General features: G+C 45.8%; 1 protein-coding gene across 48 annotated transcripts in view; it reads right to left on the reverse strand.

The window, feature by feature from the left end:
• celf2 (cugbp, Elav-like family member 2) overlaps positions 1–16,363 on the reverse strand; it is a 219,653-nt gene that overhangs the window by 19,027 nt on the left and 184,263 nt on the right. For 33 of the 48 annotated variants that reach the window (XM_031798194.1, XM_031798219.1, XM_031798214.1 and 30 more), the window contains 2 exons: positions 4,371–4,532; positions 3,387–3,450 (listed from right to left, as the gene is read on the reverse strand). In XM_031798194.1, coding sequence (XP_031654054.1) covers positions 3,387–3,450; positions 4,371–4,532 — 226 coding nt within the window. Of the gene's footprint in view, positions 1–3,386; positions 3,451–4,301; positions 4,533–16,363 lie in introns of all 48 variants that reach the window. The other 15 variants (XM_031798178.1, XM_031798181.1, XM_031798175.1 and 12 more) reach the window with 1 other exon arrangement.

Genomic DNA, 16,363 nt, shown 5'->3' on the forward strand with positions numbered 1-16,363 from the left:
CTGTTTGGCTTACTGAGAGACAAGGCTCCATAAAGCAGACAGACTCACTCTGTAGAACAGAGCAATGGAGCCCCAACGACCAACTCACAGAGAGAACTACGCCCGTTTATAGAACACTCCTATGGACCCAGGAAAGAGGGACGGACACCGTGTCAAATGTGAGGTATGTGTCGTATATACAGTCTGAATGTATATACAGTCCCATGAATATACACACACACAAACATACACACACACACACACACACACGCACACACAACATCACAGGAACGAGACACCATGAAGAAAAATTCAGAGCTTGGCACCTGGGTGAACGGTTTAAGGGGGTTAGGGGGTTTATGTTTTCACTGAACAGTTTTCATTGGACCAGATGGCTAAACCCAGCTTGACCAATAAAGAGAAGGCGCTAGAATAATTGGTTAGTGAGGCGCTCGTGTCCCGATAGGCCCGTCTGACAGCGTGAAATAACAAGCGTTGAAATCTTCCGTCTCCTCTTCTTCCGGAGCAGCCTGATCAGAATGTCCCGTTTCTGTGGTTGCCGTGACGACCGGTCTGGACAGGAGGTGTGTGTGTGTGTGTGTGACGCAGTCACAGTGCAGACTTCTCATGCGATAAACAACACGTGTGCATCCGCCAGCTGTCTGCTGTTGCCTGCTCATATACATGCTGTTGTCTACTCATATACATGCTGTTGTCTACTCATATACATGCTGTTGTCTACTCATATACATGCTGTTGTCTACTCATATACATGCTGTTGTCTACTCATATACATGCTGTTGCCTACTCATATACATGCTGTTGCCTACTCATATACATGCTGTTGTCTACTCATATACATGCTGTTGTCTACTCATATACATGCTGTTGTCTACTCATATACATGCCGTTGACCTCAGAAAAGAGCAGGCTGGGGAAAAGAATCCCGATTTCCAAGAAAACACAGTTCTGTTCTTCACTTCACAACCTTCACATTATAAATATATTTTGTAGCACATTGTGGAAAAACTTGTTACAACCAGTCATCCTGATAAACAACAACATTTTTGTAAAATACAACTCTGTAAGATAACTTAGAATCTTAGTAGCATAGCCCTTTTAAAGAAACAAATGTGTCACAGAGTGCTTAAGTGGTAAGGAAAAACTCCTAAAGCAGAAAAACCTGAAGAGGAACCAGACAGACCTGAGAAGAGCTCATCTTCTTCAGTCTGATAAACTATGATGAAAGCCCACGGTATGTGCTGTGTTAGAAGTAGTCCCTATGGTATTGTATAACACACTGTATTTTTCCACTCTGCGAATGGAGGGCAGCGCTGTCGAGTGGCTTTGTCACTTTGTGGGTTTAGAGTGGAGCAGATGACTCAATCAGGCCCGGCTGAGTGGAAAGACACTGATCTGACCCTAGACTCTATACACTCAGTCAGTCAGTCAGTCACACACGCAAGCACGCAAGCATGCACACACACACACACACACACACACACACACACACACTGATGGGAGGCCTAATGCCACTTAATCAAACAAAACAGGGAGGATTACAGCACTATTCCCTAGAGCAGGGGTGTTCAACTCCCACCATACGAGGTCCAGAGCCTGCTGGTTTTCTGTTCTACCTGATTATTAATTGCACCCAATCAGTTCCCACTTAGAGGGAAACAATGAAAAAACACAGTGGAACTGGTCCAGAGTTGAGTTTGAGGGCCCTGGAGAATGACTAAGACTAGGAGACACAGTTGTGAGGGAACCAGAGAGCAGAACAGAGCAGAAGAATCATCAACACTACCAGCATCACTTTAATATGGAGAGAACCACTCTATTCTCAACCCCTATCTATAATATCAAACCTCTCCACGGTACCTGTTCATAAAGACTGAGATCTAAGGAAGCTATTCATGTGCAATGGCTACACTTCATCTGGCAGGTCAAACAGCAGAGAGCCCCGGTCCTGAAAGAGGAAGAGAGACACAGAGACAGCTCTGTACACATCAGGAGCTCCAGCATTGGGGCTATACAGCTGGCAGGCTGTGCTAGGCTGTGCTGTGTGCTCCGGGCTGTATAGCTCTATGGAGGCTCCGTATGCCACCTGGGCTGAGCTGGGCCGGGGCTCTATCGTAAGCGCTAGCTAGCTAGCTGGCTCTAATTGAATGCTCATTGGGGTAATTGAGCCTCTCACTGCTCTCCGACTCCTCATGATGAAGACTGGGACCAGATGTCACTGAGCTGTCTCACATCTACTGCCAATCACGTACGGTTGCCCAGCGACAGATGGACGGCCAAAAGGATTCCGGAATGCAGCCGCGATTTCACTTCCAGTTCCAACTGTTCCAAGTCCCTGAGCGTTTCTCTCTGTGTGTGTGTGTGTGTGTGTGTGTGTGTGTGTGTGTGTGTGTATGTGTGTGTATGTGTGAGAGAGAGCGTTCTAACAACCGTTCACTGAGGTAAAAGATCCTCAGAGCCCATCCTCACTCAACTACACCACATCAACCAACATTACGGGCTCTTAAAAATGTCCCCGTGTCCAGAACGCTCAACCCACCTACTTTGCAAGACATAGATACACATTTTAAAAACTTGAGCCAATGAGCTTACTACTTTAGAAATACATTATTTCTACCCTGCAACAACCAGTTCCTCAAATCCATTCAGTTTTTCACTACTTATTAGAATGTCTTTTTTCCTTTAGCGGTGCTGGCAATTACAGTACTCCTGTGCCGATAGCTGCTATAAATATTCCCCCTCTGCTTCTCTCTGTCAGCCAGCTAAACAGTCTACAATCAGGAGCTGACAGCTTACTGAGCACCCAAGGAGAAGGAGAGAGCGAGAAAGAGAGAGGGTGGGAGTGAGGCGGCAAGAGGGAGAGAGGCAGGGCGTAGGAGGACGGAAGAAAGAGAGGGGGGGGTAGGTGGGATGACAGGGTGAGGGATTCAGAAAAATCAATTGAAAGAAAGAAAGGAGGGGAGACACAGGGACAAAGGAGAGGGATGAAGAGGATAAAGGATGGAGAGAGATAGGTGGGAGTGTGGGTAGGAGAACATGCAGAGGAAAAGACAAAGGAGAGGGATGAAGAGGATAAAGGATGGAGAGAGATAGGTGGGAGTGTGGGTAGGAGAACATGCAGAGGAAAAGACAAAGGTGACCAGCAGGGGGAAACAGTGAGCAGAGCTCCTCTCTCATCTCTCTCTATTTTCCTTCTGTGTTGCCTTAGTGCCGGACTAAACATCCCTCCTTTGAGGCCTGGTACACTCTTCTGTCCTGATGGATAACAGACTCAAGATAAATCTGAACAACAGCGACATCTTAAAAAACTAGTTGCTGCATAGTTTCTAGAATATTACTCAGTGTGTGTGTGTGTGTGTGTGTGTGTGTACATCTGCTGGACTCACCTGCCATCTGTTGGATCCCACTGAAGGCTCCAAGGTTACTGGAGGAGGTGGCCTGCTGGAGCAACTGAGGGAGAAAGAAAGAGAGGAGCGATAGAGAGATAGATAGATAGGAAAATAATAAAAGAGAGAGAAACAGAGTGAGGAGGAGGGATTGGAAATACAAACATCGCCCTCACTTTTCTCTGCTAGTATCCTCATGATCTTGGTAGCATTACTGCATGTGGGCTATATGCTATATAAACATTGAATATGACATCTTCTACTGTACATTTAACCACTGAGTCACTGAGACATTTCAGAATAGAACACAGAGTAACTGTCGAAGAACTTATGTGCATTTACAACTTTGTACACCTATTTCCAAGTTTACAGTTTCAGGAAAGATCCTAGCTGTGATGAAGGGGACTCGAGGAAGAGTAGACTGGTCTGTTTCAGAGAAGTTGGGGACAGAAGTCTTAAAAGGTTTCAGAGTGAAAGAGGAAGAGGGTCAGTTCTGAAAGAGGCTACCGGAGGAAGGGGGTCCTAAGAATGAGTTGAGAGGGTGGTTCTGAAATGCTATAAAGTACTGAAGCAGGGAGGGGGAATGAGGCTTCTGAAACACCACATGCCAATCTGTCAATCAATCACCGCTGTGACCCAATAGGATGACGTTATTAGACAAGGGAAAGACCTCTTATTGGATCACACCAACGATTGGCCCCGCCCATTGAACCTTTACCCCTATTATTCAAAGACCTCATTTCCCTGTCACGGAGGGGGGAGTGGACCCTTAAGGGGGGAAGAGAGAGGGAAAGGGATAGGAAGCGGGGTCTGACTCTCTGGGGGTGTGGACGGGGACGGACGGACGGACGGGGGGGGGGGGGGGGGTCGGCGACGGCAGGGAGGGTAGTGGGGGGCGGGGAGGGTGGCACTGACTGCGGCGGCGACGGATGCGTTGGCTGCGGGGCTGCAGTAAGGGGTGGGCGACGCGGCGTGTCCTCTTACAGCCAGATACTGCGGGGTGAGGCCGCCCAGCCCTGTCAGACTCCCCCAGGTGGTGGCGTTGTTGAGCTGCTGCATCTGCTGAGCCAGCTGCTGCTGCAGGCGCCGCTGCTCCTTGTCCTTCTGCGTGTCGGCAAACTTCACCACGATGGGAGACGAGCAGCCCTGAGGGAGGAGGGAGGGTGGGAGGGAGGGTTCAGTATTGCACAAGGAATTTCCTGAATTCATATTCAAAATATACAAAAATTTGATTGGTTTCACAAGGAATTGGTTACAAACTAACCCTAACACAACATAGGTACAATGCATGCAGACACACACGTAACACGACATTAACAAGCACACACAACTAAGGGGAAGGGACTAGCTTCCCATAAGGGCCAGTTATCTTACAGTCCACAATGGGTTTATTTCCACAGAAAGCGATTTCCTGAGTTCTAAAAGTATTTCATCATCTCACGGAGTGGGGAAAAGAGAGAGCGAGATAGAGAGGGACGGGGAGATGGAGGTAGAGAGAGGGAACAGAGGTGGTCAGAGGGACAGGGAGACGGAGGTAGAGAGAGGGAACAGAGGTGGTCAGAGCGACAGGGAGACGGAGGTAGAGAGAGGGAACAGAGGTGGTCAGAGGGACAGGGAGACGGAGGTAGAGAGAGGGAACAGAGGTGGTCAGAGGGACAGGGAGACGGAGGTAGAGAGAGAGAACAGAGGTGGTCAGAGGGACGTGGAGACGGAGGTAGAGAGAGGGAACAGAGGTGGTCAGAGGGACAGGGAGACGGAGGTAGAGAGAGGGAACAGAGGTGGTCAGAGGGACAGGGAGACGGAGGTAGAGAGAGGGAACAGAGGTGGTCAGAAGGACGTGGAGACGGAGGTAGAGAGAGGGAACAGAGGTGGTCAGAGGGACGTGGAGACGGAGGTAGAGAGAGAGAACAGAGGTAGTCAGAGGGAAAGGGAGACGAGAGCGAGAGAAAGAGATTTAGAGAGCTTAGAGAGAGAGAGAGAATCAGAACATTGTGTCCGTAAATGAGATACATGTGTTTCTGTGTGTGTCACTCTTTCTCACTGTGTGTGTGTGTCTTTGTGTGTGTTTGTTCAGCTGCAATATGCTGATGACAGAGGATCTTTTACCTCAGTGAATGGCTGTTAGAACGCTCTCTCTCTCTCTCTCTCTCTCTCTCACACACACACACACACACACACACACACACACACACACACACACACACAAAGCAGTGAGCTGTAACATAAAAGACACAGCAGCAGTGATGTAGCTACAGAGGACACTAAACCACAGACATTATAATCTATCATATCACACCAGTACATTACTCACGCTGAAATCAAAGCCTAACTGGGGGCAAAACCTGCTCAAACACACAATCTGCCACGGGAGAATAAAACGCTTTTAATTGAAACATTTAGTTGGAGGCGAGTTTTCAGACTCAGTCAGGGAGTTTGTGACAGTGTTTGGCTCATACTGTGATCGCCATCCTAACCAGATGGCATATTACAGCCCTTGCTGTCTCTGCCTGGCCGGTTCCCCTCTTTCCACTGGGATTCTCTGCCTCTAAGTCACTGGATTACTGGGGCTCTCTCATGCCGTCCCTGGAAGGGGTGCGTCACCTGAGTGGGTTGATTCACTGATGTGGTCATCCTGTCTGGGTTGGTGCCCCCCCTTGGGTTGTGCCATGGCGGAGATCTTTGTGGGCTATACTCAGCCTTGTCTCAGGATGGTAAGTTGGTGGTTGAAGATATCCCTCTAGTGGTGTGGGGGCTGTGCTTTGGCAAAGTGGGTGGGGTTATATCCTTCCTGTTTGGCCCTGTGCGGGGGTGTCCTCGGATGGGGCCACAGTGTCTCCTGACCCCTCCTGTCTCAGCCTCCAGTATTTATGCTGCAGTAGTTTATGTGTCGGGGGGCTAGGGTCAGTTTGTTATATCTGGAGTACTTCTCCTGTCCTATTCGGTGTCCTGTGTGAATCTAAATGTGCCTTCTCTAATTCTCTCCTTCTCTCTTTCTTTATCTCTCTCGGAGGACCTGAGCCCTAGGGCCATGCCCCAGGACTACCTGACATGATGACTCCTTGCTGTCCCCAGTCCACCTGGCCGTGCTGCTGCTCCAGTTTCAACTGTTCTGCCTTATTATTATTCGACCATGCTGGTCATTTATGAACATTTGAACATCTTGGCCATGTTCTGTTATAACCTCCACCCGGCACAGCCAGAAGAGGACTGGCCACCCCACATATGCTCTCTCTAATTCTCTCTTTCTTTCTCTCTCTCGGAGGATCTGAGCCCTAGGACCATGCCCCAGGACTACCTGACATGATGACTCCTTGCTGTCCCCAGTCCATCTGACCGTGCTGCTGCTCCAGTTTCAACTGTTCTGCCTTATTATTATACGACCATGCTGGTCATTTATGAACATTTGAACATCTTGGCCATGTTCTGTTATAATCTCCACCCGGCACAGCCAGAAGAGGACTGGCCACCCCACAGCCTGGTTCCTCTCTAGGTTTCTTCCTAGGTTTTGGCCTTTCTAGGGAGTTTTTCCTAGCCACCGTGCTTCTACACCTGCATTGCTTGCTGTTTGGGGTTTTAGGCTGGGTTTCTGTACAGCACTTTGAGATATCAGCTGATGTACGAAGGGCTATATAAATACATTTGATTTGATTTGATGGCATATTATATCACCTCTCTATCATACTGTAGGGCTGGCCTGTGTGTCTGAGTTTGGGTGTGTATGTCTCTCACTGTGTGTTCATCTCTGAGGGTTTGACTGTATCTATCAGCCGATGAACATGTCTCTTTAGCTGAAGGCAGCTCAGGCATATTTACTCCCTCTCTCCAGCACTTATTTCCAGCTAGACGAGAGATAAAGAAGGGAGAAAATTGCATTCGGAGGAGAGTCAGTCAGGGGCCTCTTGTGTTAGAGCGCATTCCACCTGGAGACAGGCCTCTCTCTCTCTCTCTGTCTCTGTCTCTGTCTCTGTCTCTGTCTCTGTCTCTCTCTCTCTCTCTCTCTCTCTCTCTCTCTCTCTCTCTCTCTCTCTCTCTCTCTCTCTCTCTCTCTCTCTCTCTCTCTCTCTCTCTGTCTCTCTGTCTGCTCTCTGTCTCTCTCTCTGTCTCTCTCTCTGTCTCTCTCTCTGTCTCTCTCTCTGTCTCTCTCTCTGTCTCTCTCTCTGTCTCTCTCTCTGTCTCTCTCTCTGTCTCTCTCTGTCTCTCTCTCTGTCTGTCTGTCTGTCTGTCTGTCTGTCTGTCTGTCTGTCTGTCTGTCTGTCTGTCTGTCTGCTAAATATCTCATTACTCCAGCTGACACCCAGCAGGCCGGGAAAACACGGGCCAGAATGAGAGGCCGATCCTGGGAGGGGGTGGAGGAGCAGGGGTCATAGAGCTCCAGAGATTGATACTCGAGTGATTCGGGCTAAATCATGGCTTTTCTCTAAGGTGGGGTTTTCCGACCTGAGTTAAGCGTGTGTAAATGGAACATAATTCCCCTTTTATGCACTTTTCTCTCAATGTGTATTCTGACCTTGAACTTAAGCATGAGAATAGCATGCTACTCACCCGCTATTCGTTTAGGGGGGAGATGGAATAAATGAAGGTGTGGCGGAAGTGTGTCTACAGATATGATCCCTAATAATTCCACCACCTTCACACGCAAATAATATCAACTTTCCCACAGCAAAGTTTACGAAATGCTGTGCCATTATGCAGAATTGAAATTGTACAGCCTTTTAACTTGTAGGGATGGGCACTCTCGATTATCTTAATTATAGGCTACCCCGACTTTCTCTATTTCCTGTTTCTATCATGTTAAATATTAGCCACTATCAGTATCGACCGTCAGTAGCCCTAGTAACCACACACATTCAACTACTGTTAGTTCCCTTCAGTTGGTATAGCCGACATTATCATTCCATTTAATGACATTGTTTAGTTTACCTTCATTTGCTTCCTCTGTAAATGCCGTCACGGCCAAGTGGTTGTTGCTGAGGCTCATTAGTACTAGTTGATAATATATTTAAAAATTATTTTTGCTAATCTAAATGGTTACGAGTGGAGCGCAGACCAAGCCGTAACAGTTTGAACCCGATGCATACTTGTCCGGGTCATCCCACAACCTGGTCTCAGAGCATTTCATATTATTCTGGAGGTAAATCCTTTTAGTATGATATGTTACATTTCATGTGGTATGTATTAATTTGTAGATTTTCCATCACCGATTTTGAATGTTACTGTATGTTACGAAGTTGCAAAAGGCACAATATGTTACGAATTTTCAAAATGTACTAAATGTTACGAATTTGCAAAGGGTATAATATGTTGCAAATTCTAGCTAGGTAGCTAAAGTTAGCTAACTGGCTAACATTAGCTAGGCTAGGGGTAAGGTTTCATTTTTTTAAATTATTTTTTTATATTTGACCTTTATTTAACCAGGTAGGCTAGTTGAGAACAAGTTCTCATTTGCAACTGCGACCTGGCCAAGATAAAGCAAAGCAGTTCGACACATACAACAACACAGAGTTACACATGGAATAAATAAACATACAGTCAATAATACAGTAGGAAAAATCTATATACAGCATGTGCAAAGGAGGCAGGATAAGAGAGGCAAGGCAATAAATAGGCCATGGTGGCGAAGTAATTACAATATAGCAATTAAACACCGGAATGGTAGGATGTGCAGAAGATGAATGTGCAAGTTGAGATACTGAGGTGCAAAGGAGCAAGATAAATAAATACATACGTATGGGGATGAGGTAGATTGGATGGGCTATTTACAGATGAGCTATGTACAGGTGCAGTGAGCTATGTACAGGTGCAGTGATCTGTGAGCTGCTCTGACAGCTGGTGCATAAAGCTAGTGAGGCAGGTAAGAGTCTCCAGCTTCAGAGATTTTTGCAGTTCGTTCCAGTCATTGGCAGCAGAGAACTGGAAGGAGAGGCGGCCAAAGGAAGAATAGGCTTTGGGGGTGACCAGTGAGATATACCTGCTGGAGTGCGTGCTACGGGTGGGTGCTGCTACGGTGACCAGTGAGCTGAGATAAGGCCCCCTTTACCTAGCAGAGACTTGTAGATGACCTGGAGCCAGTGGGTTTGGCGACGAGTATGAAGCGAGGGCCAGCCAAAGAGAGCATAGAGGTTGCAGTGGTGGGTAGTTTCTGGGGCTTTGGTGGTAAAACGGACGGCACTGTGATAGACTACATCCAGATTGCTGAGTAGAGTGTTGGAGGCTATTTTGTAAATGACATCGCCGAAGTCAAGGATTGGTAGGATAGTCAGTTTTACGAGGGTATGTTTGGCAGCATGAGTGAAGGATGCTTTGTTGCGAAATAGGAAGCCGATTCTAGATTTAATTTTGGATTGGAGATGTTTAATGTGAGTCTGGAAGGAGAGTTTACAGTCTAACCAGACACCTAGGTATTTGTAGTTGTCCATATATTGTCCACAAGTCAGAACCGTCCAGAGTAGTGATGCTGGACGGGCGGGCAGGTGCAGGCAGCGATCGGTTGAAGAGCATACATTTAGTTTTACTTGCATTTAAGAGCAGTTGGTTAAGAGTTCAGTTAAAGGGTTAAGGTTAGGGAAGGGATAGCTAAAAAGGTTAAGGTTAGGGAAGGGATAGCTAAAAAGGTTAAGGTTAGGGGAGCGTTAGCTAAAATGTTTCAGGTTAGGGTTCGGGGAAGGGTTAGCTAACATGCTGAATAGCTAAAAAAAAAGTAGTAAGTAGTTGAAAAGTTGCTAATTAGCTAAAGTCGTCCATGAAGAGATTTCAACTCACATTTTTGGATTGATCGACGTTCGCGGGTTATACGTCCAACCAAATACCCTACTTTCGTTTCTGCCTTAATTACCCATCTGTCTTATGTAACCATACCAAACATATCATACTAAATTAGGTGTCCCGGATTTACTTTCACTATGTTACGTCTAGTCTATAAGACCAGGCTGCATCCCACAGTTCCATGGTTAGTGCAGGCAATAGATGAGAGCATAGCCTACTATTGTACACTATTCTCCCTATTATAATTCTATGTACACTAATCGTCTAACATTACCATGGAGAGTCTCAATTTGGTGTTTGTCCCATTTTGTGAAATCTTGGTTGGTGAGCGGACCCCAGACCTCACAACAATAAAGGGCAATGGGTTCTATAACTGATTCATGTATTTTTTTACCAGATCCTAATTGGTACGTTGAATCTTATGTTCCTTTTGATGGCATAGAAGGCCCTTCTTGCCTTGTCTCTCAGCTCGTTTACAGCTTTGCGGAAGTTACCTGTGGCACTGATGTTTAGGCCGAGTTATGTATAGTTATTTGTTTGCTCTAGGGCAATGGTGTCTAGATGGAGTTTGTATTTGTGGTCCTGAAAACTGGACCTTTTTTGGAAAACCATTATTTTTGTCTTACTGAGATTTACTGTCAGGGCCCAGGTCTGACAGAATATGTGCAGAATTTCTAGGTGCTGCTGTAGGCCCTCCTTGGTTGGGGACAGAAGCACCAGATCATCAGCAAACAGTACACAAACAGTACACATTTGACATCAGATTCTAGTAGGGTGAGGCCAGGTGCTGCAGACTGTTCTAGTGCCATCGCCAATTCATTGATATATGTTGAAGAGGGTGTGGCTTAAGCTGCATCCCTGCCTCACCCCACAGCCATGTGGAAAGAAATGTGTGTTTTTTGCCTATTTTAACCTCACACTTGTTGTTTGTGTACATGTATTTTACTTTCTATCAATTTGTATAGTAGATTCTCATGCCAAATTGAGTAAGCATAAGAAGACTTTGCCTTTGTTTTGTTTGTTTTGTTTTGTTTGTTTGTCAATTAGGGTGTGCAGGGTGAATACGTGGTCTGTCGTACAGTAATTTGGTAATACGACTATTTGACATTTGCTCAGTACATTGTTTTCCCTGAGGAAATGTACAAGTCTGCTGCTAATGATAATTTTTATTTTTATTTAATTAACATTTATTTAACTAGGCAAGTCAGTTAAGAACAAATTCTTATTTACGATTACGGCCTACCAAAAGGCAAAACGCCTTCTGCGGGGACAGGGGCATGGGATATACAGTGCCTTGCGAAAGTATTCGGCCCCCTTGAACTTTGCGACCGTTTGCCACATTTCAGGCTTCAAACATAAAGATATAAAACTGTATTTTTTTGTGAAGAATCAACAATAAGTGGGACACAATCATGAACTGGAACGACATTTATTGGATATTTCAAACTTTTTTAGCAAATCAAAAACGGAAAAATTGGGCGTGCAAAATTATTCAGCCTCTTTACTTTCAGTGCAGCAAACTCTCTCCAGAAGTTCAGTGAGGATCTCTGAATGATCCAATGTTGACCTAAATGACTAATGATGATAAATACAAACCACCTGTGTGTAATCAATTCTCTGTATAAATGCACCTGCACAGTTTTATATCTTTATGTTTGAAGCCTGAAATGTGGCAAAAGATCGCAAAGTTCAAGGGGGCCGAATACTTTCGCAAGGCACTGTATATAGATATATATATATAAATGCAATAGATAGATGATAGAGAGAATACTCTAGAAGTATTCCTGAGTGGCGCAGTGGTCTAAGGCACTGCATCTCAGTGCTAGAGGCGTCACTATAGATCCTGGTTTGATCCCGGGCTGTATCACAACCGGCCGTGATCGGGAGTCCCATAGGGTGGCGCATAATTGGCCCAACGTCATCTGGGTTAGGGGAGGGTTTTGCCGGGGTAGGCCATCATTGTAAAATATGAATTTGTTCTTAACTGACTTGCCTAGTTAAATAAGGGGATGATATATGTAGCCTTATATGGTCAGTCAGACTTATACATATAAACGGGTTAGCTGACAATGTGGCAGAAGGCTGTGTGTTGTTGTGGTTCTGGATGGCCAGTTGGTTAGCAACAATGACAAGCTGCCATGTGGGGAATCGTAGGTGGCGCGTTTCGGCTATTTTTATCTTGTTCTAGAGGTGTTTTGACTGTCTATGCTAATATGACTCAAATTTGCTAGCTAGCTAACCGACAACTGTAATGATGTACACTATATATACAACAGTATGTGGACCCAACTTAGTGGATTCGGCTATTTCAGTCAAACCCGTTGCTGACAGGTGTATACAATTGAGTACACAGCCATTCAATCTCCATAGTCAAACATTGGCAGTAGAATGTCCTTACTGAAGAGCTCAGTGACTTTCAACGTGGCACCGTCATAAGATGCCACCTTTCCAACAAGTCAGTTCATCAAATTTCTGCCCCGCTAGAGCTAAGTGCTGTTATCGTGATTTTGAAACGTCTAGGAGCAACAACGGCTCAGCCGCAAAGTGGTAGGCCACACGAGGCCATAGAACAAGACCGCCGAGTGCTGAAGCGCGTAAAAATCTAGTTCCAAACTGGCTCGGTAAGCAACGTCAGCACAAGAACTGTTCATCAGGAGCTTCATGAAATGGGTTTCCATGGCCGAGCACAAGCCTAAGATCACCATGTGCAATGCCAAGCGTTGGCTGAAGTGGTGTAAAGCTCGCCACCAATGGACTCTGGAGCAGTGGAAACGCCTTCTCTGGAGTGATGAATCACGCTTCATCATTTGGCAGGTCGTGAGACGAATCTGTGTTTGGTGGATGCCAGGAGAACGCTACCTCCCTGAGTGCATAGTGTCAAATGCAGAGTTTGGTGGAAGAGGAATAATGGTCTGGGGATGTTTTTCATGGTTCGGGCTGGGCCCTTAGCTCCAGTGAAGGGAAATCTTAAAGGTAAAGCATACAATGACATTCTAGAGGATTCTGTGGGGAACAGTTAGGGCAAGGTTCTTTCCATGTTTCAGCATGAAAATGCCCTCGTGCACAAAGCGAGGTCCATACAGAAATGGTTAGTCGAGATTGGTGTGGAATAACGTGACTGGCCTGCACAGAGCCCTGACCTCAACCCCATCGAACACCTTTAGGATGAATTGGAACGCCGATTGCGAGCCAGGCCTAATCGCCCAACCAATGCCCGATCCTCTCTAATGCTCTTGTGGCTGAATGGAAGCAAGTCCCCGCAGTTCCAAAACCTAGCGGAAAGCCTTCTCAGAAGGGGGGACCAACTCCATATTAATGCCCATGATTTTGGAATGAGATGTGTGACGAGCAGGTGTCCACATACGTTTGGTCATGTAGTGTATTTGAGAGACAAGTGAACATTGTGCAATACTATTTATGGTTTCAATAAACATTGGAGATGAAATATAGTTTACATATTGTCAACCGTCTAAGCCAATCATCTGTTTTGCCCCATAGTTGCGCATGCGTGAGTTTTGTTGCTAAACAACCAACCCATCTATGAGCTATGGACTATGAGCTTGTTAGTTTTAATGGGCTGGTGGTAAATAGCAGACACAGAGACGGCTGTTTCTCTGCTATACCTCCCTCACTGTGTCAATCTCTCCATCCCTACATCCCTATTTTTTCTCCCATTAACTTGTCTAGTTTGTCCAGTCTCCAAACATACATGGCTGTGTTTCCTCACTCACAATCCACTTACTGTGTTGTGCGTATCCTTGGTCTCTAGAAGTCCTGATATTAGCCACGGCCGGCCCTAGCTTTTGGGGGCCCTGAGCGAGATTTGGTTGTGGAGGTCAAAACATTTTGGCCCCCCCTCTTGACAGCAGAGAGAAACATTTACATTTTAAAGTACATTTTCAGTAATTCTACACATTTTGCCATGGGATGGAGAGCCATTTCTGAGTCATTTTACAGCTAATTTCCTGCAGTTCTAGCCATTTTGACATGGGGCAGAAAGAATATGTGGCAGTTCTAGCCATTTTGACATGGGGCAGAAAGAATATGTGGCAGTTCTAGCCATTTTGACATGGGGCAGAAAGAATATGTGGCAGTTCTAGCCATTTTGACATGGGGCAGAAAGAATATGTGGCAGTTCTAGCCATTTTGACATGGGGCAGAAAGAATATGTGGCAGTTCTAGCCATTTTGACATGGGGCAGAAAGAATATGTGGCAGTTCTAGACATTTTGACATAGGGCAGAAAGAATATGTGGCAGTTCTAGCCATTTTGACATGGGGCAGAAAGAATATGTGGCAGTTCTAGCCATTTTGACATGGGGCAGAAAGAATATGTGGCAGTTCTAGCCATTTTGACATGGGGCAGAAAGAATATGTGGCAGTTCTAGACATTTTGACATGGGGCAGAAAGAATATGTGGCAGTTCTAGACATTTTGACATGGGGCAGAAAGAATATGTGGCAGTTCTAGACATTTTGACATGGGGCAGAAAGAATATGTGGCAGTTCTAGCCATTTTGACATGGGGCAGAAAGAATATGTGCCAGTTCTAGCCATTTTGACATGGGGCAGAAAGAATATGTGGCAGTTCTAGCCATTTTGACATGGGGCAGAAAGAATATGTGGCAGTTCTAGACATTTTGACATGGGGCAGAAAGAATATGTGGCAGTTCTAGAGCAAATTTCCTGCACAACCAAATTTTGAAATTGCTCCTTGTGTATTCTACTATTCTAAATCTCAACAGTAAGTTGAGTTTCCCCCCACAAAATCTTCTTTGCTTAGGTCACTTATGTCACTTATACCTGGAGCCGGCCCTGACATTAGCCAGAGCAGAGAGAACAGCCCTCTAACCACTCAAACAGCCTTTATAGGCAGGATGAATATTATACACACAGCCACAAATCACCAGGCTTTACAGAGCACCGTGAGTAACACAAATACAACCACATTAGTCTGCCCTACTTCTCTCCACCGGGAACAGTCAACATCCGCCCCTCTCTCTGTGTGTTTGTGTGTGCGCGCATGCATGCACGTGTGTGTGTGTGCGTACATGGGTGTGTAAATGAATGTGCTTTCTCGTAAATGACCTGTCCTGTCCATATCCACTTTCATAATGCTGTGACATTTATAAAGTGTGTGTGTGTGTGTGTGTGTGTGTCCTGAATGCCAGAGTATAATGAGAATGGATACGACAGTGACAAGGCCATTAGTAAAAGGCAAAGTCACACAAATACACATAGAAATGCACACACACAGACACACAGGCTCACAATCTAAAACAGTGGGGGACGATAGAGCCAAGACAATAACCAAACTCTATTTACCAATCCTCATTTGGACCCAAAGTAATTACTTTTAAATTACAAACTGGGGACATTACAAAAAACGGTGCAGCAATTTGGGTCCTGAGCTAGTCAGCAGCATGTTTTTCACATGGAAATTAACATTGTTCCATTATCATTGTCCACTGCAATCTCTGCCTCCTGTTTGGGGCTTTATGTGTGTGTGAAATATTGGGAAAGTTAACTGGTACAGAAGGTTATGATGGTATAAATAGTATAAACACTGATTAAGAGCAATATGGGGGGTAAACACACAAACTGCAACGCAAAGTCACACACACACACGACACAGACATCATAGGCACGTACACATGCACACACAGACAGACACACACACAATGGTAGATTGTGTGTACATACTGAGACACAAAGGGACGCCACAGACAGCCCTTTTCCTGTCAGGGTCACAGCACATCAATATGGATGGCTACCATCATCATCAGCCATAATGAGAGAGCCACTAAGGTGACTGTCAATCTCTGTCTTTAATACACTGTGTCATTACCAGATCGCTCGCTCGCTCGCACACACACACACGAACACACACACACACACACAGACACAGACACAGACACACACACACACACACACACACACACACACACACACACACACACACACACACACACACACACACACACACACACACACACACGCCTGACCAAGGCCCTGTAATTCTCCTGCAATCACATCCCTGTCATCTCCTACTGTCAAAAACCCTACAAACTGACAAGGACACCACAGCCCACACAGACACACTCCCAATGGCCATCGCCATGGCGATAGAGAGGTCATAGGGTCACTGATGGGGGTCCTGTCTAAATGTGGGCGTCTATAATGCTGCCTGTCTCATCTCTTCTCTTTCTGAGGAGTG

Source organism: Oncorhynchus kisutch, linkage group LG19, assembly GCF_002021735.2.
Source record: "Oncorhynchus kisutch isolate 150728-3 linkage group LG19, Okis_V2, whole genome shotgun sequence".
Taxonomy (NCBI): Eukaryota; Metazoa; Chordata; class Actinopteri; order Salmoniformes; family Salmonidae; genus Oncorhynchus; species Oncorhynchus kisutch.